Source organism: Dromaius novaehollandiae, chromosome 4, assembly GCF_036370855.1.
Source record: "Dromaius novaehollandiae isolate bDroNov1 chromosome 4, bDroNov1.hap1, whole genome shotgun sequence".
NCBI lineage: Eukaryota > Metazoa > Chordata > Aves > Casuariiformes > Dromaiidae > Dromaius > Dromaius novaehollandiae.
This window is the reverse complement of record NC_088101.1, coordinates 80,569,188-80,585,549: the sequence shown is the minus strand read 5'-3', so window position 1 is coordinate 80,585,549 and position 16,362 is coordinate 80,569,188. Positions and strand designations below refer to the sequence as shown.

Below are 16,362 nucleotides of genomic sequence, written 5' to 3'. Positions count from 1 at the left end.
TCTTATCTGACTTTCAAAGAGCTAAAAATAAAATGCAGGTTTCTCAACTCCAAAGCTAATGATGGCTGCGTTAGATCGCAATGGCTTTTCTGAGGAGAGGAATCCCTAAGATATCCTGGCAAAATTCCCCTGGCAAAGTCTCCGTGGAGTCCTTCATGTTTAAGGAGAGGCTTCACCCAGGCACCTCTCAAGTTGAGCACTGCCCTAATGGAAGGAGGAAGACGTGGCAGATGCCTTCAGCAGCAGCAGACTGTCTCCAGTTTTATTTCCTTGTTTCCAGCTGCATCATCACACACCCGTCTTGACTGCACTATGGGAGGAAAAATAAAATCCTTTTTTGCATCTCAGACTGCACTTCCCTAAGGATGGGAACTGCCTCTATGAAAGCTGAACATGCCTGCTTTAATTAGATGACTATTTAAATTTTTCAGTGTGTTTACATAGGAGCTTAATCTTTGTACAGTTCTCATTCAGTTTTCCAGAGCAGAGTGTAAAGCCATGTATAAATCTAGGGCTTCAAGAGCATCTTCCTTGACCCTAGGCAAAAATAAGTATATATTACGACCAAGCACTTAGACTTCTAAAGCTTTTGGAAGTTTTACCAGGTACTCATTTGCACTGTATAAGAGTAAAAAATATCTAGTTCAAAAGGCTTTTTTTTTTTTTTTTTAAATTACCCGAAGATTACTCAGGAATTAGACAACCTTTGAACTGTCCCATTTTCTTAGATTGGCTCATTGCTCCATTACCAAAAATCGCTTCACTCGCCAGACTAAAGATCAGAGCGTATTGATACAGAAGAGGAGCCAGGGCAGAGTCCAACTAGAAAATTAAAGTCAGAATGGAAATCTGCTGCCTTTGAAGCCCTCAATCGCCAGCTGAATAGCTCCTAAAATATGGATTCTGAATCTAATTGCAGGTGATAGCATCTTCTCGGCCAGGAGAAGTACAAAAAAAAAAAAAAAAAAAAAAAAACAAACATTGCTGTGGATGCTCTGCGCATTTCCTTCAATGGCAGGTAGCTCAGCTCAAGCTGAATTGCTGCACCTGGAATGTAAAAGAAGTCCTAACCAATATGGTCCCAGCATGTAACAACTTCAGCTGGCTCCTTAATTACTCGCTTGCTTCAATCTCTTTCCTAAGGGAAGGAAGACGAAGAAGAAAAAGAGCAGAAATGCCTTCTAAAAACCCTCAGGGTTTGTTCTTTGCAGCTAGCATCATTGGGCTACACTGTTATGCTCTGTAAAGGAATTTTCAATTATCATTTGTTAGCCTAAAATCCTGTAGAGGTGTCTGACTTTAGGTTGCCAAGGCTCCCTCACCTGAAACATAGCGATTTACATGAGAAACAAAACTTCCCTGCGTTTACCCAGATCTTTGTTTTCAGATTTCAATGTAATTAAGCATTCGATTCTGATTCAAATATATAGGATATTGGGAAAAAAAAATCATTACAGCCCTATAAACCTAGTTAAAAGTTTCAAGCTATATTATGTTTACTGTATTTAAACAACACTGGTTTTGACACTAACATTAAACAACTCTATTTTGGTTTTATCACAGCAGCCTGTTATCTGTCACAAGCTAGCAATATTTCTTATTTCAGTATACTAACAAAAATATAATCATGCAGATAAGGTAGGTAATGCTGGGCACCATAAACACACACTTTTCTTTAAATCATTCATAACTTAAATCAGTGGCCTGAACATTTGAGCAAAACTAAACATGTTCATTGACGTTTTCTCTGCAGGGTTTTTTTTTTTTTTTATGGTTTTATTGTTAAAAATGCTTTTCATTAAGCAGCTACTGGTTCAGCATCATTTAGGGCAAAATGAATTTTAATCTGATTTTCTTTTCATACAGCTTGCATTGCCACTAGTAATACATTTGTAACATTGCAGCAGCTTAAGTATATGCAAATTCAAAAGCAGTTTAGGTAGCACATAATGAAGATTCAAATTACAAAATCAGGTTACAGCAGCAACCCAAAAGAATGCCCAAAACACCTTGCTCTGTGAAACTCAAGTACTGAATATTAAGAATAAAATAAATAATCAAATGTGAGCCCATCCATAAGCATTTCAACTATAGCTGTAATGAGATAAAGGATGTTTTTGCATTGGGGGTATAAAATACCCTAAACATTCAAAAAGAGAACTTAATTGTACTAAGCGATAAACTATCTTGTTATAAGGCTACTTGTAGTAGCATCATTTTCATTTTGTTATTGCAAGGTCAGCTTATCTTAGTTTATTACTTTCAACATACTCCCTGTTCTTTGAAGACAACTATATTGCAGATTAAATATTTTACCCTAACTCTCTGTATTTCAAGTTCATAAAAATATTTTCAAAGTTCTCACAGATGAAACAGAAAAACAGTGCAGAATTCTTCAAGAAAACCCTTAAAGGGGTGCAACGCAAGAACATACACATTTTTACTTTAAGTCACTTATGTCTGAAAATAACTTGGGATTTTCGCAGAATATTCTGCTTGGGTTATTCCTAGAAAACTCTGCTTGCTCAAACACCTTCATTAGTTACAGTTGAAAAATTTGATGGCTACTCCTGCAGAAAGAAATTTTGCTAGCTTTTACTACCTGATTCCCAATCTAATTTACACTAGATTGCTAGGGAGAAAAGGAATTTTGTCCAGTTCAAAATCCTTATTTAGTTGCTAAAAGCACTTAAGGTTAGAAAAGCACAGTTTTGTGAAGGGTAATTAGTACTTTATGAAGGAGCAACTTTCACTTAGGAAACAACAAACAATAAAATATTAGGAATCTTTTAGCTCCCTCTGCTGCCCTAATCCTTCAATAAGCCTTTTCCTGAAGGCTGCCAAAAAGGCACCAAATGACTAAATGCTCCATTATTCTCTCTGCAAGAAACACAAGGCGTATTTAGCATGTCTAGTACCAATACCCGGTATGCATAAACAACCGTATATAGTACTATGTGATTTACAAATTGCACATTTTATTACTCAGTGTATTTCTCTGATATATGCAGCAAATAAGACAGCTACCAACATCTTCAAATTTGGAGGCCAGTTAAGAAAACTGACAGCTAGTTTTTCAAATAACTTAACATCTGCAATTGCCACAAGTAAGAAGGAGCTAAAAGTACTTACACCACCCTGAAACATTTATTCCTCCTTCCTTTTATTTACCGATCAGACTATGTACTACATACCCCACCTCAGTAAAACTCATTTTTTAAATACAGGGAAAACTCGAGCATTGCCAAAATATGCCATCTCTCTAATGCACAGAAAACTTGCCTTAACTGCCTAATTTCACAACTGCAATGGGTCAAATCACAGTTTCTGCAAGTCAGGCTCCATCAGTGGTCAAGAAATAACACTTGAAAATATTTTTCACTTGTTAAGGAGGTGCTAGGGTATTAAATGCGCAGGAAAATCAGCAAGGAGAATGTGTTTTTTAAACTTTAAGTCACTCTATACTTCAAGATTTCTTTGTGATTTTGGAAACAAGAAAATCCAATTCATACCTGCTTTTTTCTTTGCATTCCTCCTGGACCCACTGATGTGCCATATCGACTATAAAGTTAAGATTCTTCCCATGAAACATAATGCTGTGTAGCACCACAAGCAGAGAAAGATGCTTTATGAACACAGATAACCCTTGGTCTTTCTTATAGGCAAGGGAAGTCTAGATGGTACCCTTGAAAAGAAACTGTTCCTTTATCGTGCACTTTTACTGTCCTTCAAGGAGCCTAACGCTTGGCTATTTGCCAGCAATCAGACTTTCCCAAAGAAAGATTGTCCTTCATAACAGCAAAAGATGAGAGATTTTTATCTGAGATTTCAGAAACTCATCCCATTTTCTTTTCTAATTTACGATCCTGATCAACTCTTCCTCTTTGCTTAGGTAATAAAGCAGCCCTGTTAAAATAGCTAAAATATATTTTCAAGTTTTCTTTGGGCAGCTGTAAAAAGCAAGAGGCAACCCGTGCATAAAGAGTAACCCTTGAGTGTATGCCAACGCTTCGCGAAGAGGCAAAGGGCTTGCAATGAGTACTGAGAAGGCTCTGATGTGCGCGAGGATGCTTTTCTCTTCCTCAAAGACAGAGGCAGGAAAACAGATAACCTCTGTCTGGGAGCAGGTAGCATCTTCACAGACTTGCTGAACTTAGGTATCCCACAGTCTTTTCTACAAATGTCATATAGAAAAGGTTCTTGAAAGCAGTCTTTGGTTTCAAGCAATCACCAAAATGAATAAATTCACTTTCACAATTTTGCAGTTACATTTCCAGTATCGAGTTGTAGTTGTTTAATCACTAATATCTGTGTAAACAAATGAGAAAAAAATATAAGGAGAAATCCTTTTTCTCCTTCTCCCAGTTCCACTGGTATCTGTGTTGACCCTGTAAACAGGGCAGGAGCAAAGAGAGTTTGCTAAAGCTCGCAAACCAACTAGGAGCAGTGGCTGGCTGAGCACTATACATATTAAAAATGTATTTAGAGAAAATCCACTCTGTGCTCGTTCATCACGCCCATTCACAGAAAATTCAGAGAAAGCATACGTTTCTTCACGCCACAGCCACCTTCTATTGCCTTCCTATTTCATCTATCAACTCCCAGCAAATTCAACATAGCTTGTCAGGTCAGACACCCCCAAGGTAACTTCCAAGGAACGGTCAGTATAACATACACACACTAAATTAAAGATGCGTAGAGTATAAGCAAATATACAGCATTGTTTACAGTTTTGTTACAATATAAAGTAAAATAATACCTTAATTAGAGCTAACGACTTTTATAAATGCCAAAAACATTTAGAATTTTTCAAATTACCCAGAAAATGAACACATTTTATTTTTTGCACTGTGACACTTCCAACTGTTCTGCCAAATGTATACTACTATAATTATGCTTTGCAATCACCAGCTTCACCGGAGAGGGGGACAAAGAACAATATAATCAGTAACTAATTAATCTTTCACATGCCTTGATACTATTCATCTTTGAGGGAAAAATTCTAATGTTATTTTATAAATTGCAAAGTAAATTTAAACATAAGCATCTCAGGCGGCGTAGAATCATGTCTTTACACCTAGGTATAATTCTCAGCTACTGGTAGAAGTTAAACACCAGGATTTAACATCTGGCTTTTTCAAGGCACGGTCATCAACTTTTGTTGTTTACACGTCAATTAATAAAACTGTATAAACTGCGATGACAAAGCATGTTTTTAATACTACCCTTTTGAGATGATACGCGCAAGAACATGGCAGACTATTGAAATGTGCAGGAATATATACTTGAAAACAGCTTCAGGACTAAAAGCAAATATTCAATTTCATATTTAAGAACTCACTGAAGGGAATCAGAGGTACCTAAGAGATACAATTACTCAGCTTCATTAAAAGTGAACTAATTGCTCCCACAGTAAAAGAATCCGATTTTTTTCCCCATTGAGTGTTAACTGAAATTTAGTAGTACTATTGCCATACCATCATTAACTCACAAGATAATAGTAAACCCAGTGACGCCTGTTCGATTTGTTGCTTAATTTACATGATTAGTTACTATACACAAGTGTGCAAATTGCCTAAAGCCACGGGAAAGCGGTTCAACTCAAACAACATTTTTCATGGGCAGTTACCTAGGTTGCAGGAGCGTTCGGGGCAATCCGTCAGCGCCGCAGAGAAAGCCGCGTGCAGCTCAGTGCACGTGTTCACAGCCGTGAACGCTTCGCTTCGAGAATCCCACCCACGGTATTGCGTTTTCGGAAACTGAGTCTCAGCTCAGCATCATGCCCCCGCCTCAAACAATAAAGATTAATGAAATACTGTGTGTCACAACCAGCATGACGCTAGCATCTCTTTATGGATATAGTAATGTAATAATGTCTGCGCATCACAAGTTTGCATGCTAACCAAAGTATGAGAAAATAAATACATATATATAACAGCAATAAGTAGTAAATCATTGTAACCTGTTCAAGCAGAACTTGCAATAAAATGAAAAAGCATATTAAAAATAATTCTCTTTTGAGGCAAAAGGTTGAGAGAAGAAAGCTATACAGGAACTGATGAACAAAAAAATTGACAGAGAAGATGCACCAGCTTTTATAGCTATATGTCTCCTTAAATTTCCTGAGCTTTGTAAAACATTATTCATATTTCAAAATATATAACATTTAGGTTGTATTATGGAAGGTACATACATCAGAGACCAATTCTGCATATTTAATTTCTAAACCTGAACAGGACCATATGTAGAGAAAAGCCTTTTCAAAACAAGCCACCCTCCCTGGTCTTGTCCCATTGCATACATTACAAAGTGGCAAGGACAGTGATTTAGAAACAGCAGCCAGAGATATGTTTACCAACCTCAAAGAGCATTTGGAAATTTGAGCAGAGACACTCAAAAACAGAATACAGCTTGACATTTTAAAAAGAAATTGGATTTCTGTAACCATAAAGAAAAAAAAAAAAACTTTAACTGTTTTTTCATAACCATTTTTTCACCCCCTTTCCTCTCATCTCCTTACCCAGGCTGCCCACCCTGTGTTTCCAGCACAGCTATTTGATTAGCACATGCTGAATTAGGAAGCTGAGGTGGGTTTAACGCCCCCCCTCCCCGCGCCGTCATTATTTTTCATCTGGATCAATCCCCTGCGCTGCATGGCTGCACAAACAGATCTGACCACTGAGATGGAGTGAACAGCGCAGGGGTGGGAAAAACAAGCCAGAGAAAAGGAGCTGAAGAAACAGCGTCACTAAATGCCAACACGCAGCCTGGGGGAAGCCTTGAACAGCCACAGGGACTAATGGCCTGTCACCCCGTCCCTGCTGCCATTCCTTCCCGCACCATCGCCAACTACTTTTTTCAAACCATCCAGTCGATCAATATAAGCCTAAAACGCAGCTGAGACTCCTCAAAGCAGGCTGAGCAGATCCTCCAGCTGCTCAATGCCACCCCAAGGGCCAGGTTCCTCCAGCTTCTTCCTCAGCCCTGACCCCCTACAGTCACCAGTTCTGCTCACTAACAGCAAAAAAAGCAGAATAAAAAATTTACAGCTTCATCAAGATAATATCCCACATTTTTTATTAAGAGGATAGACAGAGACCCTACAACGAGGACCTAAGACCTAAACCCTGAGGCCAAGGAGAGAGAGAGTGGGACCATGCTTTACAGCAACAGCCCACCGCTAGGTCATTTCCAGCTGATGCTATTGCAGAGCTGCCTGGAAAGAGAGGCATCCTTCCTTCCTCATCCTCAGCAGCACATCCCCCCGATTTTTGTGCAGGGATTAGTCTTCAGTGAGCTGATTCAACCAACCACTTGTCCAACGGATCCAGGAGTGACAGAAAGGAACGGTTGGGATCAGGCAAGCGGGGGAGCGAGGGAGGGCTTGGCCACTTTTTAGTAGAGACTTACGGTTGGATTAATCATCTAAAGCAAATGTGAAACTGCCTCCTTTGATACGTTGATGAATGTCTTTCTCTGGCAATGCCAGGGTAAACTGTCCCTGCGTCTCTTGTTCCCCCCTCCTGAACTTCAATGCAGCTTTTTGTCAGCTGAACAGTGACCTGGACTGAGGAATGTACCCAAATGGAAAACAATCCAACAAAAAGGTTCATTTTTAATGCAAATCATTTTCTCGACTATCTCATTATATGGTTACACTAACACTACTGGCACATACAGAGGGGAAAAAAATGGGACAAAAATAAGCTGCCAGGAACTTCTCACACTAACACAATTGCTAGAAAAAAATCTAAAAACTAAGGCCTTGGAGCAAATGTTTCAACTGGAGTTTTTTACTTCAGTATTAGACGCGATGAAAAGACCATGTGCCCAAAAGCCTGTATGCTTTTTACAGTTGTATCAAAACTAATCTAGTAAAGAAGTTATCTATTCCCCTACAAATCTCGCCTTTTAAGGAGTAGGTAACTTTTTAATACAAAAATTCATACAGCCCTAATCATTCATGCATATTTTAAAAACAGTACACCTTATCGCTCACCCTGTTTTCACACCAAATCAAAAAGAAAATGAATGCAGAGTATCAGGAATAAACACCACAATCATTTGTGGCTCAAGATAAAATGACTGACCCAACTGATTGCAGCCCTTCCACTAGAATTCAGGCCATTTTTATTAATACTCATTGAAGTTTTAAGGTCTTCTGGCTGGGTTTTTGTTTTCTATTTCCTTCCTAGGATCAGACACAGTGTCTTAAACAAATCTATATGAAGTAAGTGAAGCTTAGAGGCAGATCCTAGAGAGCATTCTGGCCTTCTGATCCTTATGGTTGGTATTCTACAAGAAATCACAATCTTTTGCAACGTTCAGGTACAATGTTGTAAAATGCCAAGCTGAAAGCTTACTTTATAATAGTACATTAGAGTTCAAGCACTAGTTGCTTTTATTTGTCTCGATCTGTTTTCCTCTAAAGCCAGCATTTGTGCACAGTTAATACAACCTCAACAGGAATTACGACTCAATTAAAAATAAACATAATGACCAAAAAAAGAATCCGGTCTCTAGAAATATCATTAATCCATGAAGTTAATTAATGCAATAAAATTGAAGCATCTAACCTTCAAATATACGATCCAGACGCTGCCGCTTCACTTTGTGTTTGTCCATTAGAGACATACGAGAGGAAGCTCAAAGAACGTCTCCGCACAGTTTGCTGATGGACTTCTCACGTCAGCCACAACTCGGAAATACCTACTTTTTTCTCTAAACTTATTTCCACCTGTGAACAAAAGGATAAACCTCGTAAACTTCAAAATACAGATTCTTCACTTCATTCCAGAATTGACGATCTATATATAATTTAAATAAATGAGAAAACATACAAAGTTCTTAGACATACTAGGTAACTTGGTGTTTCACAGCAAACTGCCTCTGCCTCCCAAAACATGGAAAGATGCAAAGTGCCCAGCACAGCTCAAAACACTCCGGATGAGAAATGCTCCTAAAGGCAGCTGCTGTTTTCTGCCTTTTGACTACCAAATACTTTTTCCCCCTTTCCTTGAACCCCCAGCCAAAGCACGCAAGTTATTTTTGTTTACCTCGCTCAGGCACAAGGACAGATTCCCATAGGGTGCCTGAAATATAACTACCTGGAATGATACTACGTATATACATTTGCATCATAACACTTGCAACAAAATACTCCTCTCATTCTTAACTTTTAAGTTTTCAACAATAAAATAAATCAGAGTTCGATACAGGGAAGTTTAGGGAAGAATTCAAGGGGCAGATAACAGAGGAAACGCTTCCCAGTGACAGCACAGAATGCCAACATCTCTATCACCTAAATGGCATTTAAAACAGCTTTATGCATGACTAGGCAGGCTCTTTGGCAGCAAATACAGCTAAGCACTTTTCAAATACCATGTAGCTGGGCAAGACAGCGTAAGGGTATTGCAACAAGCCGTCCCTGTTTCCAGCCAAACCACTGGCAAGTGGGAAGGGGGGATGGGAAGAGAGGGATGAAAAATATCTTTGCGCGAATCTAATCAGCACAGTAGATTGTACGAAATGCACATGAGCAAATAGATCAGGGAACTAAATATATAGAGCCTTTAAAAAGCATAATCAGAACACCACTTTTATTCTCCTTTAAATATCTGATAGACTTTCAGAACCGAGCTCACAAAACACTATACTACAATCACAGTGCACATTAAAACAAGGCAAATAATCAGCTTCGCCGTTTCTTTTTATTACTGCCCAAAAGCTTTCAACATCAGCGGATAGCATTAGATGGCCTTACAAATGATTGAACACAGTAATCTGCTTGTTTCTTTGTAGCTTACAAAAATTCATGTACGCGGAGGGAAACGATCAAGTAAAACACTTGAAATATCAAGAATTACATATTTGCATTAAAATAGGTATCTTTATCAGCACTACTTGGCGCGTTTGGGTTTCTGAAAACTCCTTTCTCTGTGTTTATTTTCATTTAAAAATGTAGATATGTGCAATAGTCATCAAGATTTTACTTTATCACTTTATTCAACTTCATCCTCCTGTTCACCTTCCTTCCACCCCTTTTTCTTCATCCTCAAATTCGAGATTCTTACACGGTTTTGAACAACACCTGCTTCCAACTTAATGCAACACTCCACCATAAACAGAAGAAAAAAAAGATGAAGAATGAAGCCCATTTCTCCCCTTTAAAAATAAATAAATAAAAGAACGCTGCCATTTTCCAAATTTTCAATTAGATTTCCCAACATTGATTATTGCTTCAATATACAATATTCTTCAATAATGGATGTGGCCCTGCTACAAGATCACGCAAGCACTACACCAAATCTAAGATACATTTTCAAACCTTAAATGCTAGCCGTAGCTAGCTTTCTTTAACCCAACACCCCAACCTGCATGTAGGATCAATCCTAAACTTGTGTTTATTCTCTTGTCACTTCTGTTTTATAATCTAGTTCTTCGATAGTCACATGCAAAAATCTAGAGGATAAGAAACAGAAACTAGAATATACCAAATGTTTAAATTGCCAGTCTTGGTTTAAGGTTTTACAGCTTATTTAACGCCCCATGTTGTAGAAACATATATGCCTGCTGTCCTCCTTGCACTCTGCTTTATTTATCCATTCAGCAAAAGATTTTTCCCCTATAGTCACTCTACGTACCAAGCTAGATGACAGCTGTAAAAACCAGACCATCTGTAACTATCGACCTACCACTGCAAGTGTCACCAGATGTTTTCTGTCTACAGTAGCTTCAAAAAAACCCCATATAAATCAAGCCTTTTTTTCTTTTAAACATTCTTTAAAATATTGACTCATTTGTTTTTATTCACAGCAAGTTGTCATAAGTTTCAGAAAACATTTCTAAGCAAAAATTAAATTAACACATGTTAACATAGTTCTAATTTTAACCCACATACAGTTTTATTATACTTTATGTTCTAACACAAAGAGAAGATGATGATATGGGAAGCATTTCCCAGCAAAACAAAAGCCTTATAATTATGGTAGCATTAGTTACTGCAATTACTAAACTACAACATGAATAATTGTATTTGAGAAATTCACTAAAAATACAAGCACACTGCCTAACGAATTACGAATCGGAACACAAAACACCAAACAGTATTTAAGAGTAGACTTCTGTAGTTCAATATTTTAAGAGAAAGTGAGGATCTAAATGATTTAAGGAAATACACTGCTTACTGTATGTCAAGTGTTTGCTACAAAGCCATTTGAGATACCGTCAACATACAGAACCCTTTTGAGCAGTACAATTTTTAGATTAAAATATATGTTGTTGGAAGAGAATATTAAGAGTTTTTTATTTAATTTTAACAGGTGATTCTAGTTTTGAAATTGTTTTTTAGTAAGACCTGGCTCTGGATATTGCGATCTAGCACATTTAGCTCTTCATTGAGCAGAGGTTTACGCTAAGACTTTGGGAAAAAAAGAAAAGAAAGGAGATCTCCATTCAAAATTTTTATACAGCAGTGCCCAAATCCTACATGCTAAAATAGGAAAGATAATTAAGAAAGCAATTTTGAATTCAGTTTTCAAAAGAGGTAACACTGGTAACAGAGTAAAGGATAAACATAAGCTGTGAGTAAGAAGATTTCAAAGAAAGGTCCATTCAAAGCTCATGGTCTTTTCTCTAGAGAAAGAGGATGAAAAGGAAGCAAATGCTAACAAATAAATAAGAAAAAACAAATCAGTAGGCTAATTATGTAATTATATACATAATCTAAAATTATAACATTATATACATATCTCTACCTATGAGACAAACTCCAGATGACTAGGACAGAAAGCCCAACAAAAATGAAAGGTTGCAGCATAGTAGTGGAGGACCATTTCCTCCACATCAGTCTAATGGGAGAACTTTATGCAAAACAGATCACATTTGCACTAAATTTGAACAGGTAGTGAGAGCCTACGCCTGTCAGAGAAATTCTAAACTATATCATACAAAACCACTGATTAGATAGGCCACTCACTAAAAGATTTAGAGTATCAGCTCTTCTGGGCATAGACTTTTACCTACGCAACTAGAAAAGACAAAATACCAATTGCTACCTCTGCCTTGTTGTTACCACCTTCCTTTACATGAAAGGCCACCCAAGTAAGATGATGAAGAATAAGAAAACCCAAAGCATAAAAAGTTCACACCACAGACTGGTAGATCATTAACACATGAGGTCATGAAGCTTCATGTTACCTTTGGGAACCTCAATTTTCATTTGTCTAATATATGCTGCTTGGCTTGAAACTACACAAAGGTATTGCAAATTTTTTATTTCTACTGTCGACTTTCAACAGGTATAAAATAAAATATTGTAAAAAAATACTATATGGGAGTTCATATTCCGTATTCCATTACCATTAGTTTTTGACGACTTCAAAAATTACAACGCATTTCCAAGACAACCCATACCAACTTGGTATGAAAAAAATGGAAGTAACTCCATCTTGTCTTATAAAAATTAATACTGAATGAAGAAGAAAATATATATTTTGGCCTGTCAAATAATTTGGCTTGCCATTACATATGGTTAAGCCACTTTGCCTTACCATTAGATGTCAGTACAGTCTAAGAGAAGCTGTATAGGAAGCTTCCAAGATCAATAAACTAATCACAAAAGCCAAAAGATTTCTGAAGTGAGAGTCAAAAAGAATGTCAGACACTATCAAGAGAGGATCAAAAAACCAAAACATTATAATGGCTTTACCTAAATCATTACCTAAATGCATTTCAAAAAAGATGGAGGAAAACCAAAAAAAGCGTCAGGACATGCAATAAGTATGGAATAGCTTGCTTAAGAGGAAAAAAGCAAATGCACTAGTACTCCCCAGCTTGAAAAGGACACTATGTGGCATATGACAAATGCGTATAAAATCTGCACTGTGTTTCAACTCAATAATTCAGTAAGACAGCATCTTAAACAGAACAGGAAGCTTTTTCACAGAGTATGTAATTAAATTGTGAAATTTGGTGTCACAGGTACTGCAGATGCCAAAACTACAAGTGGTTTTTAAAAGGAATTGGACAAATTTATGGAAGATGAAAGCCATCAGTGGCCATTGATAATGCTGGCCAAAATGCAAATCCAGATCAGAAATCCAGAAGCAAACAAATGCCAAAAGCAAGAAGATACCAGTGCATGCTTGCTTTCTTCTCATACATGGCAACTGCCATGCTACACTATGCTGTCCAAAACATCTGTTTAGCTCAGCATCCAGCAGTTGCCATGAAGGGGGATACTTCAGAAAGAGCAAGAGCAGAGCAAATGTGACACTTTCCTTAAGCACCTGCTAGTGGCCACTGTTGGAGACAGGAACCAGATACGGGGACATGCAGCCCATTCCGGTACAACACGGGCACACCTTACATTCTTAGGCAGCGCAGAGATGCTGCCAAAATGGATAGATCCAAAAACTGAGGTCCACAACTCACAGGGACATGCAGAGTAACAGCCAAAGATGAAATAAGTTAGCACTGTTATGCCTAAAAGACACAGCTGGAATCAAACTGACAGTCGCTCTTTAATATGGATCATAAGACATCTGGAAAATTACTGTGATTAAAAAATTTTCAGTGATGTAGACTCCACCACAGTACATGGTAAACTGTTCCTATAGTAAATTACTTTTATTACTGATCACTTTTGCTTGCCAGTTTAGCTTTAACTTCCAGTTATCAGATTTTCTTACAGCTTTGTCTGGCAGATGGAAGAAGCCCATTACGTTCTCTACGTAGGGACTTCTTGGCTATCACCAAGTCATCCCTTGATCTTCTATTTAAGGAAGAGACCAAGCTCCTTGATATTCTCCCCAAAAGTCCTATTTATGACCCTGAATTGTGTCAAGCCTTCTTTGCATCCCTAAATTCAACAGCAGGTCACCACATTACCAGTCTGCAGGCCCAAGAACAAGACAAAACCTTGCAACAGCAGTTACATCGGTGTCCAGCACAGAAGAACTGTTATCACACTCCGTAATAGTCCTCTCTGCATGTTCTAGGACCAGACCTAAGACCAAAAGACTTAGCACTGAGAGGCTCGGTTCAGCTGGTTACTCATCCTTAGTGCAAACAAAGACACCGTTTCTTAGATGGACTTCTCCAGCTTGCCTGGCTGGTAGTCTCTGATTCTGTATTTATGACCTAAAATTTAAAAAGACAACTTGACAGAGCACAACTTATCAAAGCAACCTTGATTGCTCTGCAGCACTACCACCAGGTTTTTTTTCCCCTTCTTTTTACTGGATCAGGAATTCTTACTTTGTTAATCAGTAAAGGTTTTTTTTCTCCCCATTGATAAAAGTGTTCAAAAGAAGGCCAAGAACACACTTTGTCAGCATCCCATTAAAAACAAAGCTTACAGGTTTCAGGCCTCTCATTCACTATTTTTTTTAATGTGGTGAACATATAATTTTTTTTGTATTATTCTACATTTGCAATCAAATGACTTTAGAACAAAAGAAAACATCTTCCAAAAGGCAGTGTACTATTTGATAATCATAAGCACTTATTTTTATAGCCTAAAATGTTAAACGGCTTTTTTGCTCAGGAATATGGTGAAAACATGGAAGAGGTTGTGATCATAATTCTGCCATTATAAGCTTTTTATGAGATATTTATCATCACCATAAGGTTTTATTTCCAAAGCTTTTTTCCCTAGTAGCATTCTCTCTCAATTACAGGTCTGTCCACAAGCCAAAAATCACTCACTACTGAAAATGTATCTCTGCAGATGTGTATGACTACAAACAGATGGGAAGTATCTCTGCTGTCTCAGATTTCTAGACCATGAACAAAACTTTATTTAGAAGCCCAAACACTCATAAGAAAATTATAAAAGGCTACTTGCCTCAGACACCTACATACGAAGTAAAAAATGAAAAGATGTCTTGAAAGTTGTAAAAAAAATTATTCATTGGTACTTAAGCAATATTCCAAATATGCCTCTCATCAATCAGTGTTTCTAAAAACCTTATTTCAGATATTCAGAACTAGCTTCCGCAGAAGAAACGGCATTGCAAGAAGCCTTAACCTCACTGCTAAATAGATTTGAAAGAAATTAAAATTCCAAGGCGGATGTGAACTTTCTCATACTCCAACAACACGATTCACTCTTATCTCGAGTCCCTGCCTTGCCTCTTCCTCTCAGACCTGAGATATCCTACCTCGTCTGCGCGTTCTTCATTTCAGTCACTGCTGGGTTTGCTTCCAAAGCAAGGTACAGGCACATCCCAGCACGCAGCGATACTGTGACTCCTAATGTTTTTACAAAATACTTTAAAACTCCCAGATGAAAACCATTAACAAATGTCAAATAAGTGGGTTGTTAGATCAGTGTTAATCACTTCTGTATTTTTTGAAGTGTGAAGTGAAAGCAAATTACACTGAAAGAGATCAATCTCCACTCAATTTTTTCTGAGCAGGCGGAAGAGCTGAAAGATTCCCTCCCTTCTGGGGAGCTGGCGGAGAGGGGCAAGCGGGAACGGCATAAACGAACTAAATAAAATCCTAGCAATTCTGAAGGACAACGGCAGCAAAACTGAACTTCCTCCATAGGAAATAATTTCAAACATTAAATTTCCATGATTTGAACAAAACTCCAAATTAAATATTGTATTTAATATTTTAATGTACCTGGGAAAGCGTAACAGGATGAAAGGAATTAGTCACAGCTTATGACAAGAAAAAGGCTAATGTCTCACTTAATGAATTTGCTATGAAAGGAAACAATTACTGGTGCATGTTTATGATTCTGCTTTACTAGAAAGGATGGGAAGCAGCAGGGAGAAAAGATTAGTTTTAACCTTTCATTGATTTATTGCCCCTTAATTCTTTTCTCCAAGAAAGACACAAACCCATATATGCACATACTGGACACAAACTGTCCCGCACATGCACTGTGTATATGGTGCATACATTAAACTGACTTTTCTGCCACAGGTTCTCCCACTAGCAGAAGAATCCCATGAATATCCAAGGGACTGTGCTTTAAAACAATACCGATTAAAAAAGACTTGCTTACTCAGTGGAAAAGGAATAGAGTAGAAAAAGAAAGGAGCTACATTCTGAAAATGGGTAAGAAATCATGCCTAAAGCCATCAGTGAAGTTAGTTAAGGTTAGCAGAAGTTAGAGAAGTGTGAGGACCTGTTTTGGTTCCCCTGCCACCCCCTCTGCCCCCATGGACACACAGACGTCCATGCGTGCACGCGTACCTGCGAGAAAGCATATAAGCAATGGGAAAAACTGAAAATAGTTTTTGAGATGGAATACTCTTCTTTCCACTTGAACAGTGAAGTAAGCCTTTGTGCAATACTTAAATGTTACTCCAAACTGGCTTTATACCCAATAAGTAAAATTAGTGA

General features: G+C 37.8%; 1 protein-coding gene across 6 annotated transcripts in view; it reads right to left on the bottom strand.

The window, feature by feature from the left end:
• The window catches only part of CTBP1 (C-terminal binding protein 1), a 248,841-nt gene that overhangs the window by 183,865 nt on the left and 48,614 nt on the right, over positions 1-16,362 (bottom strand). For all 6 annotated transcript variants that reach the window (XM_026112673.2, XM_026112675.2, XM_026112676.2 and 3 more), the window contains exon 2: positions 8,577-8,737. In XM_026112673.2, the coding sequence (XP_025968458.1) occupies positions 8,577-8,634 (58 nt within the window). In that variant the 5' untranslated portion in view covers positions 8,635-8,737. The remainder of the gene's footprint in view (positions 1-8,576; positions 8,738-16,362) is intronic.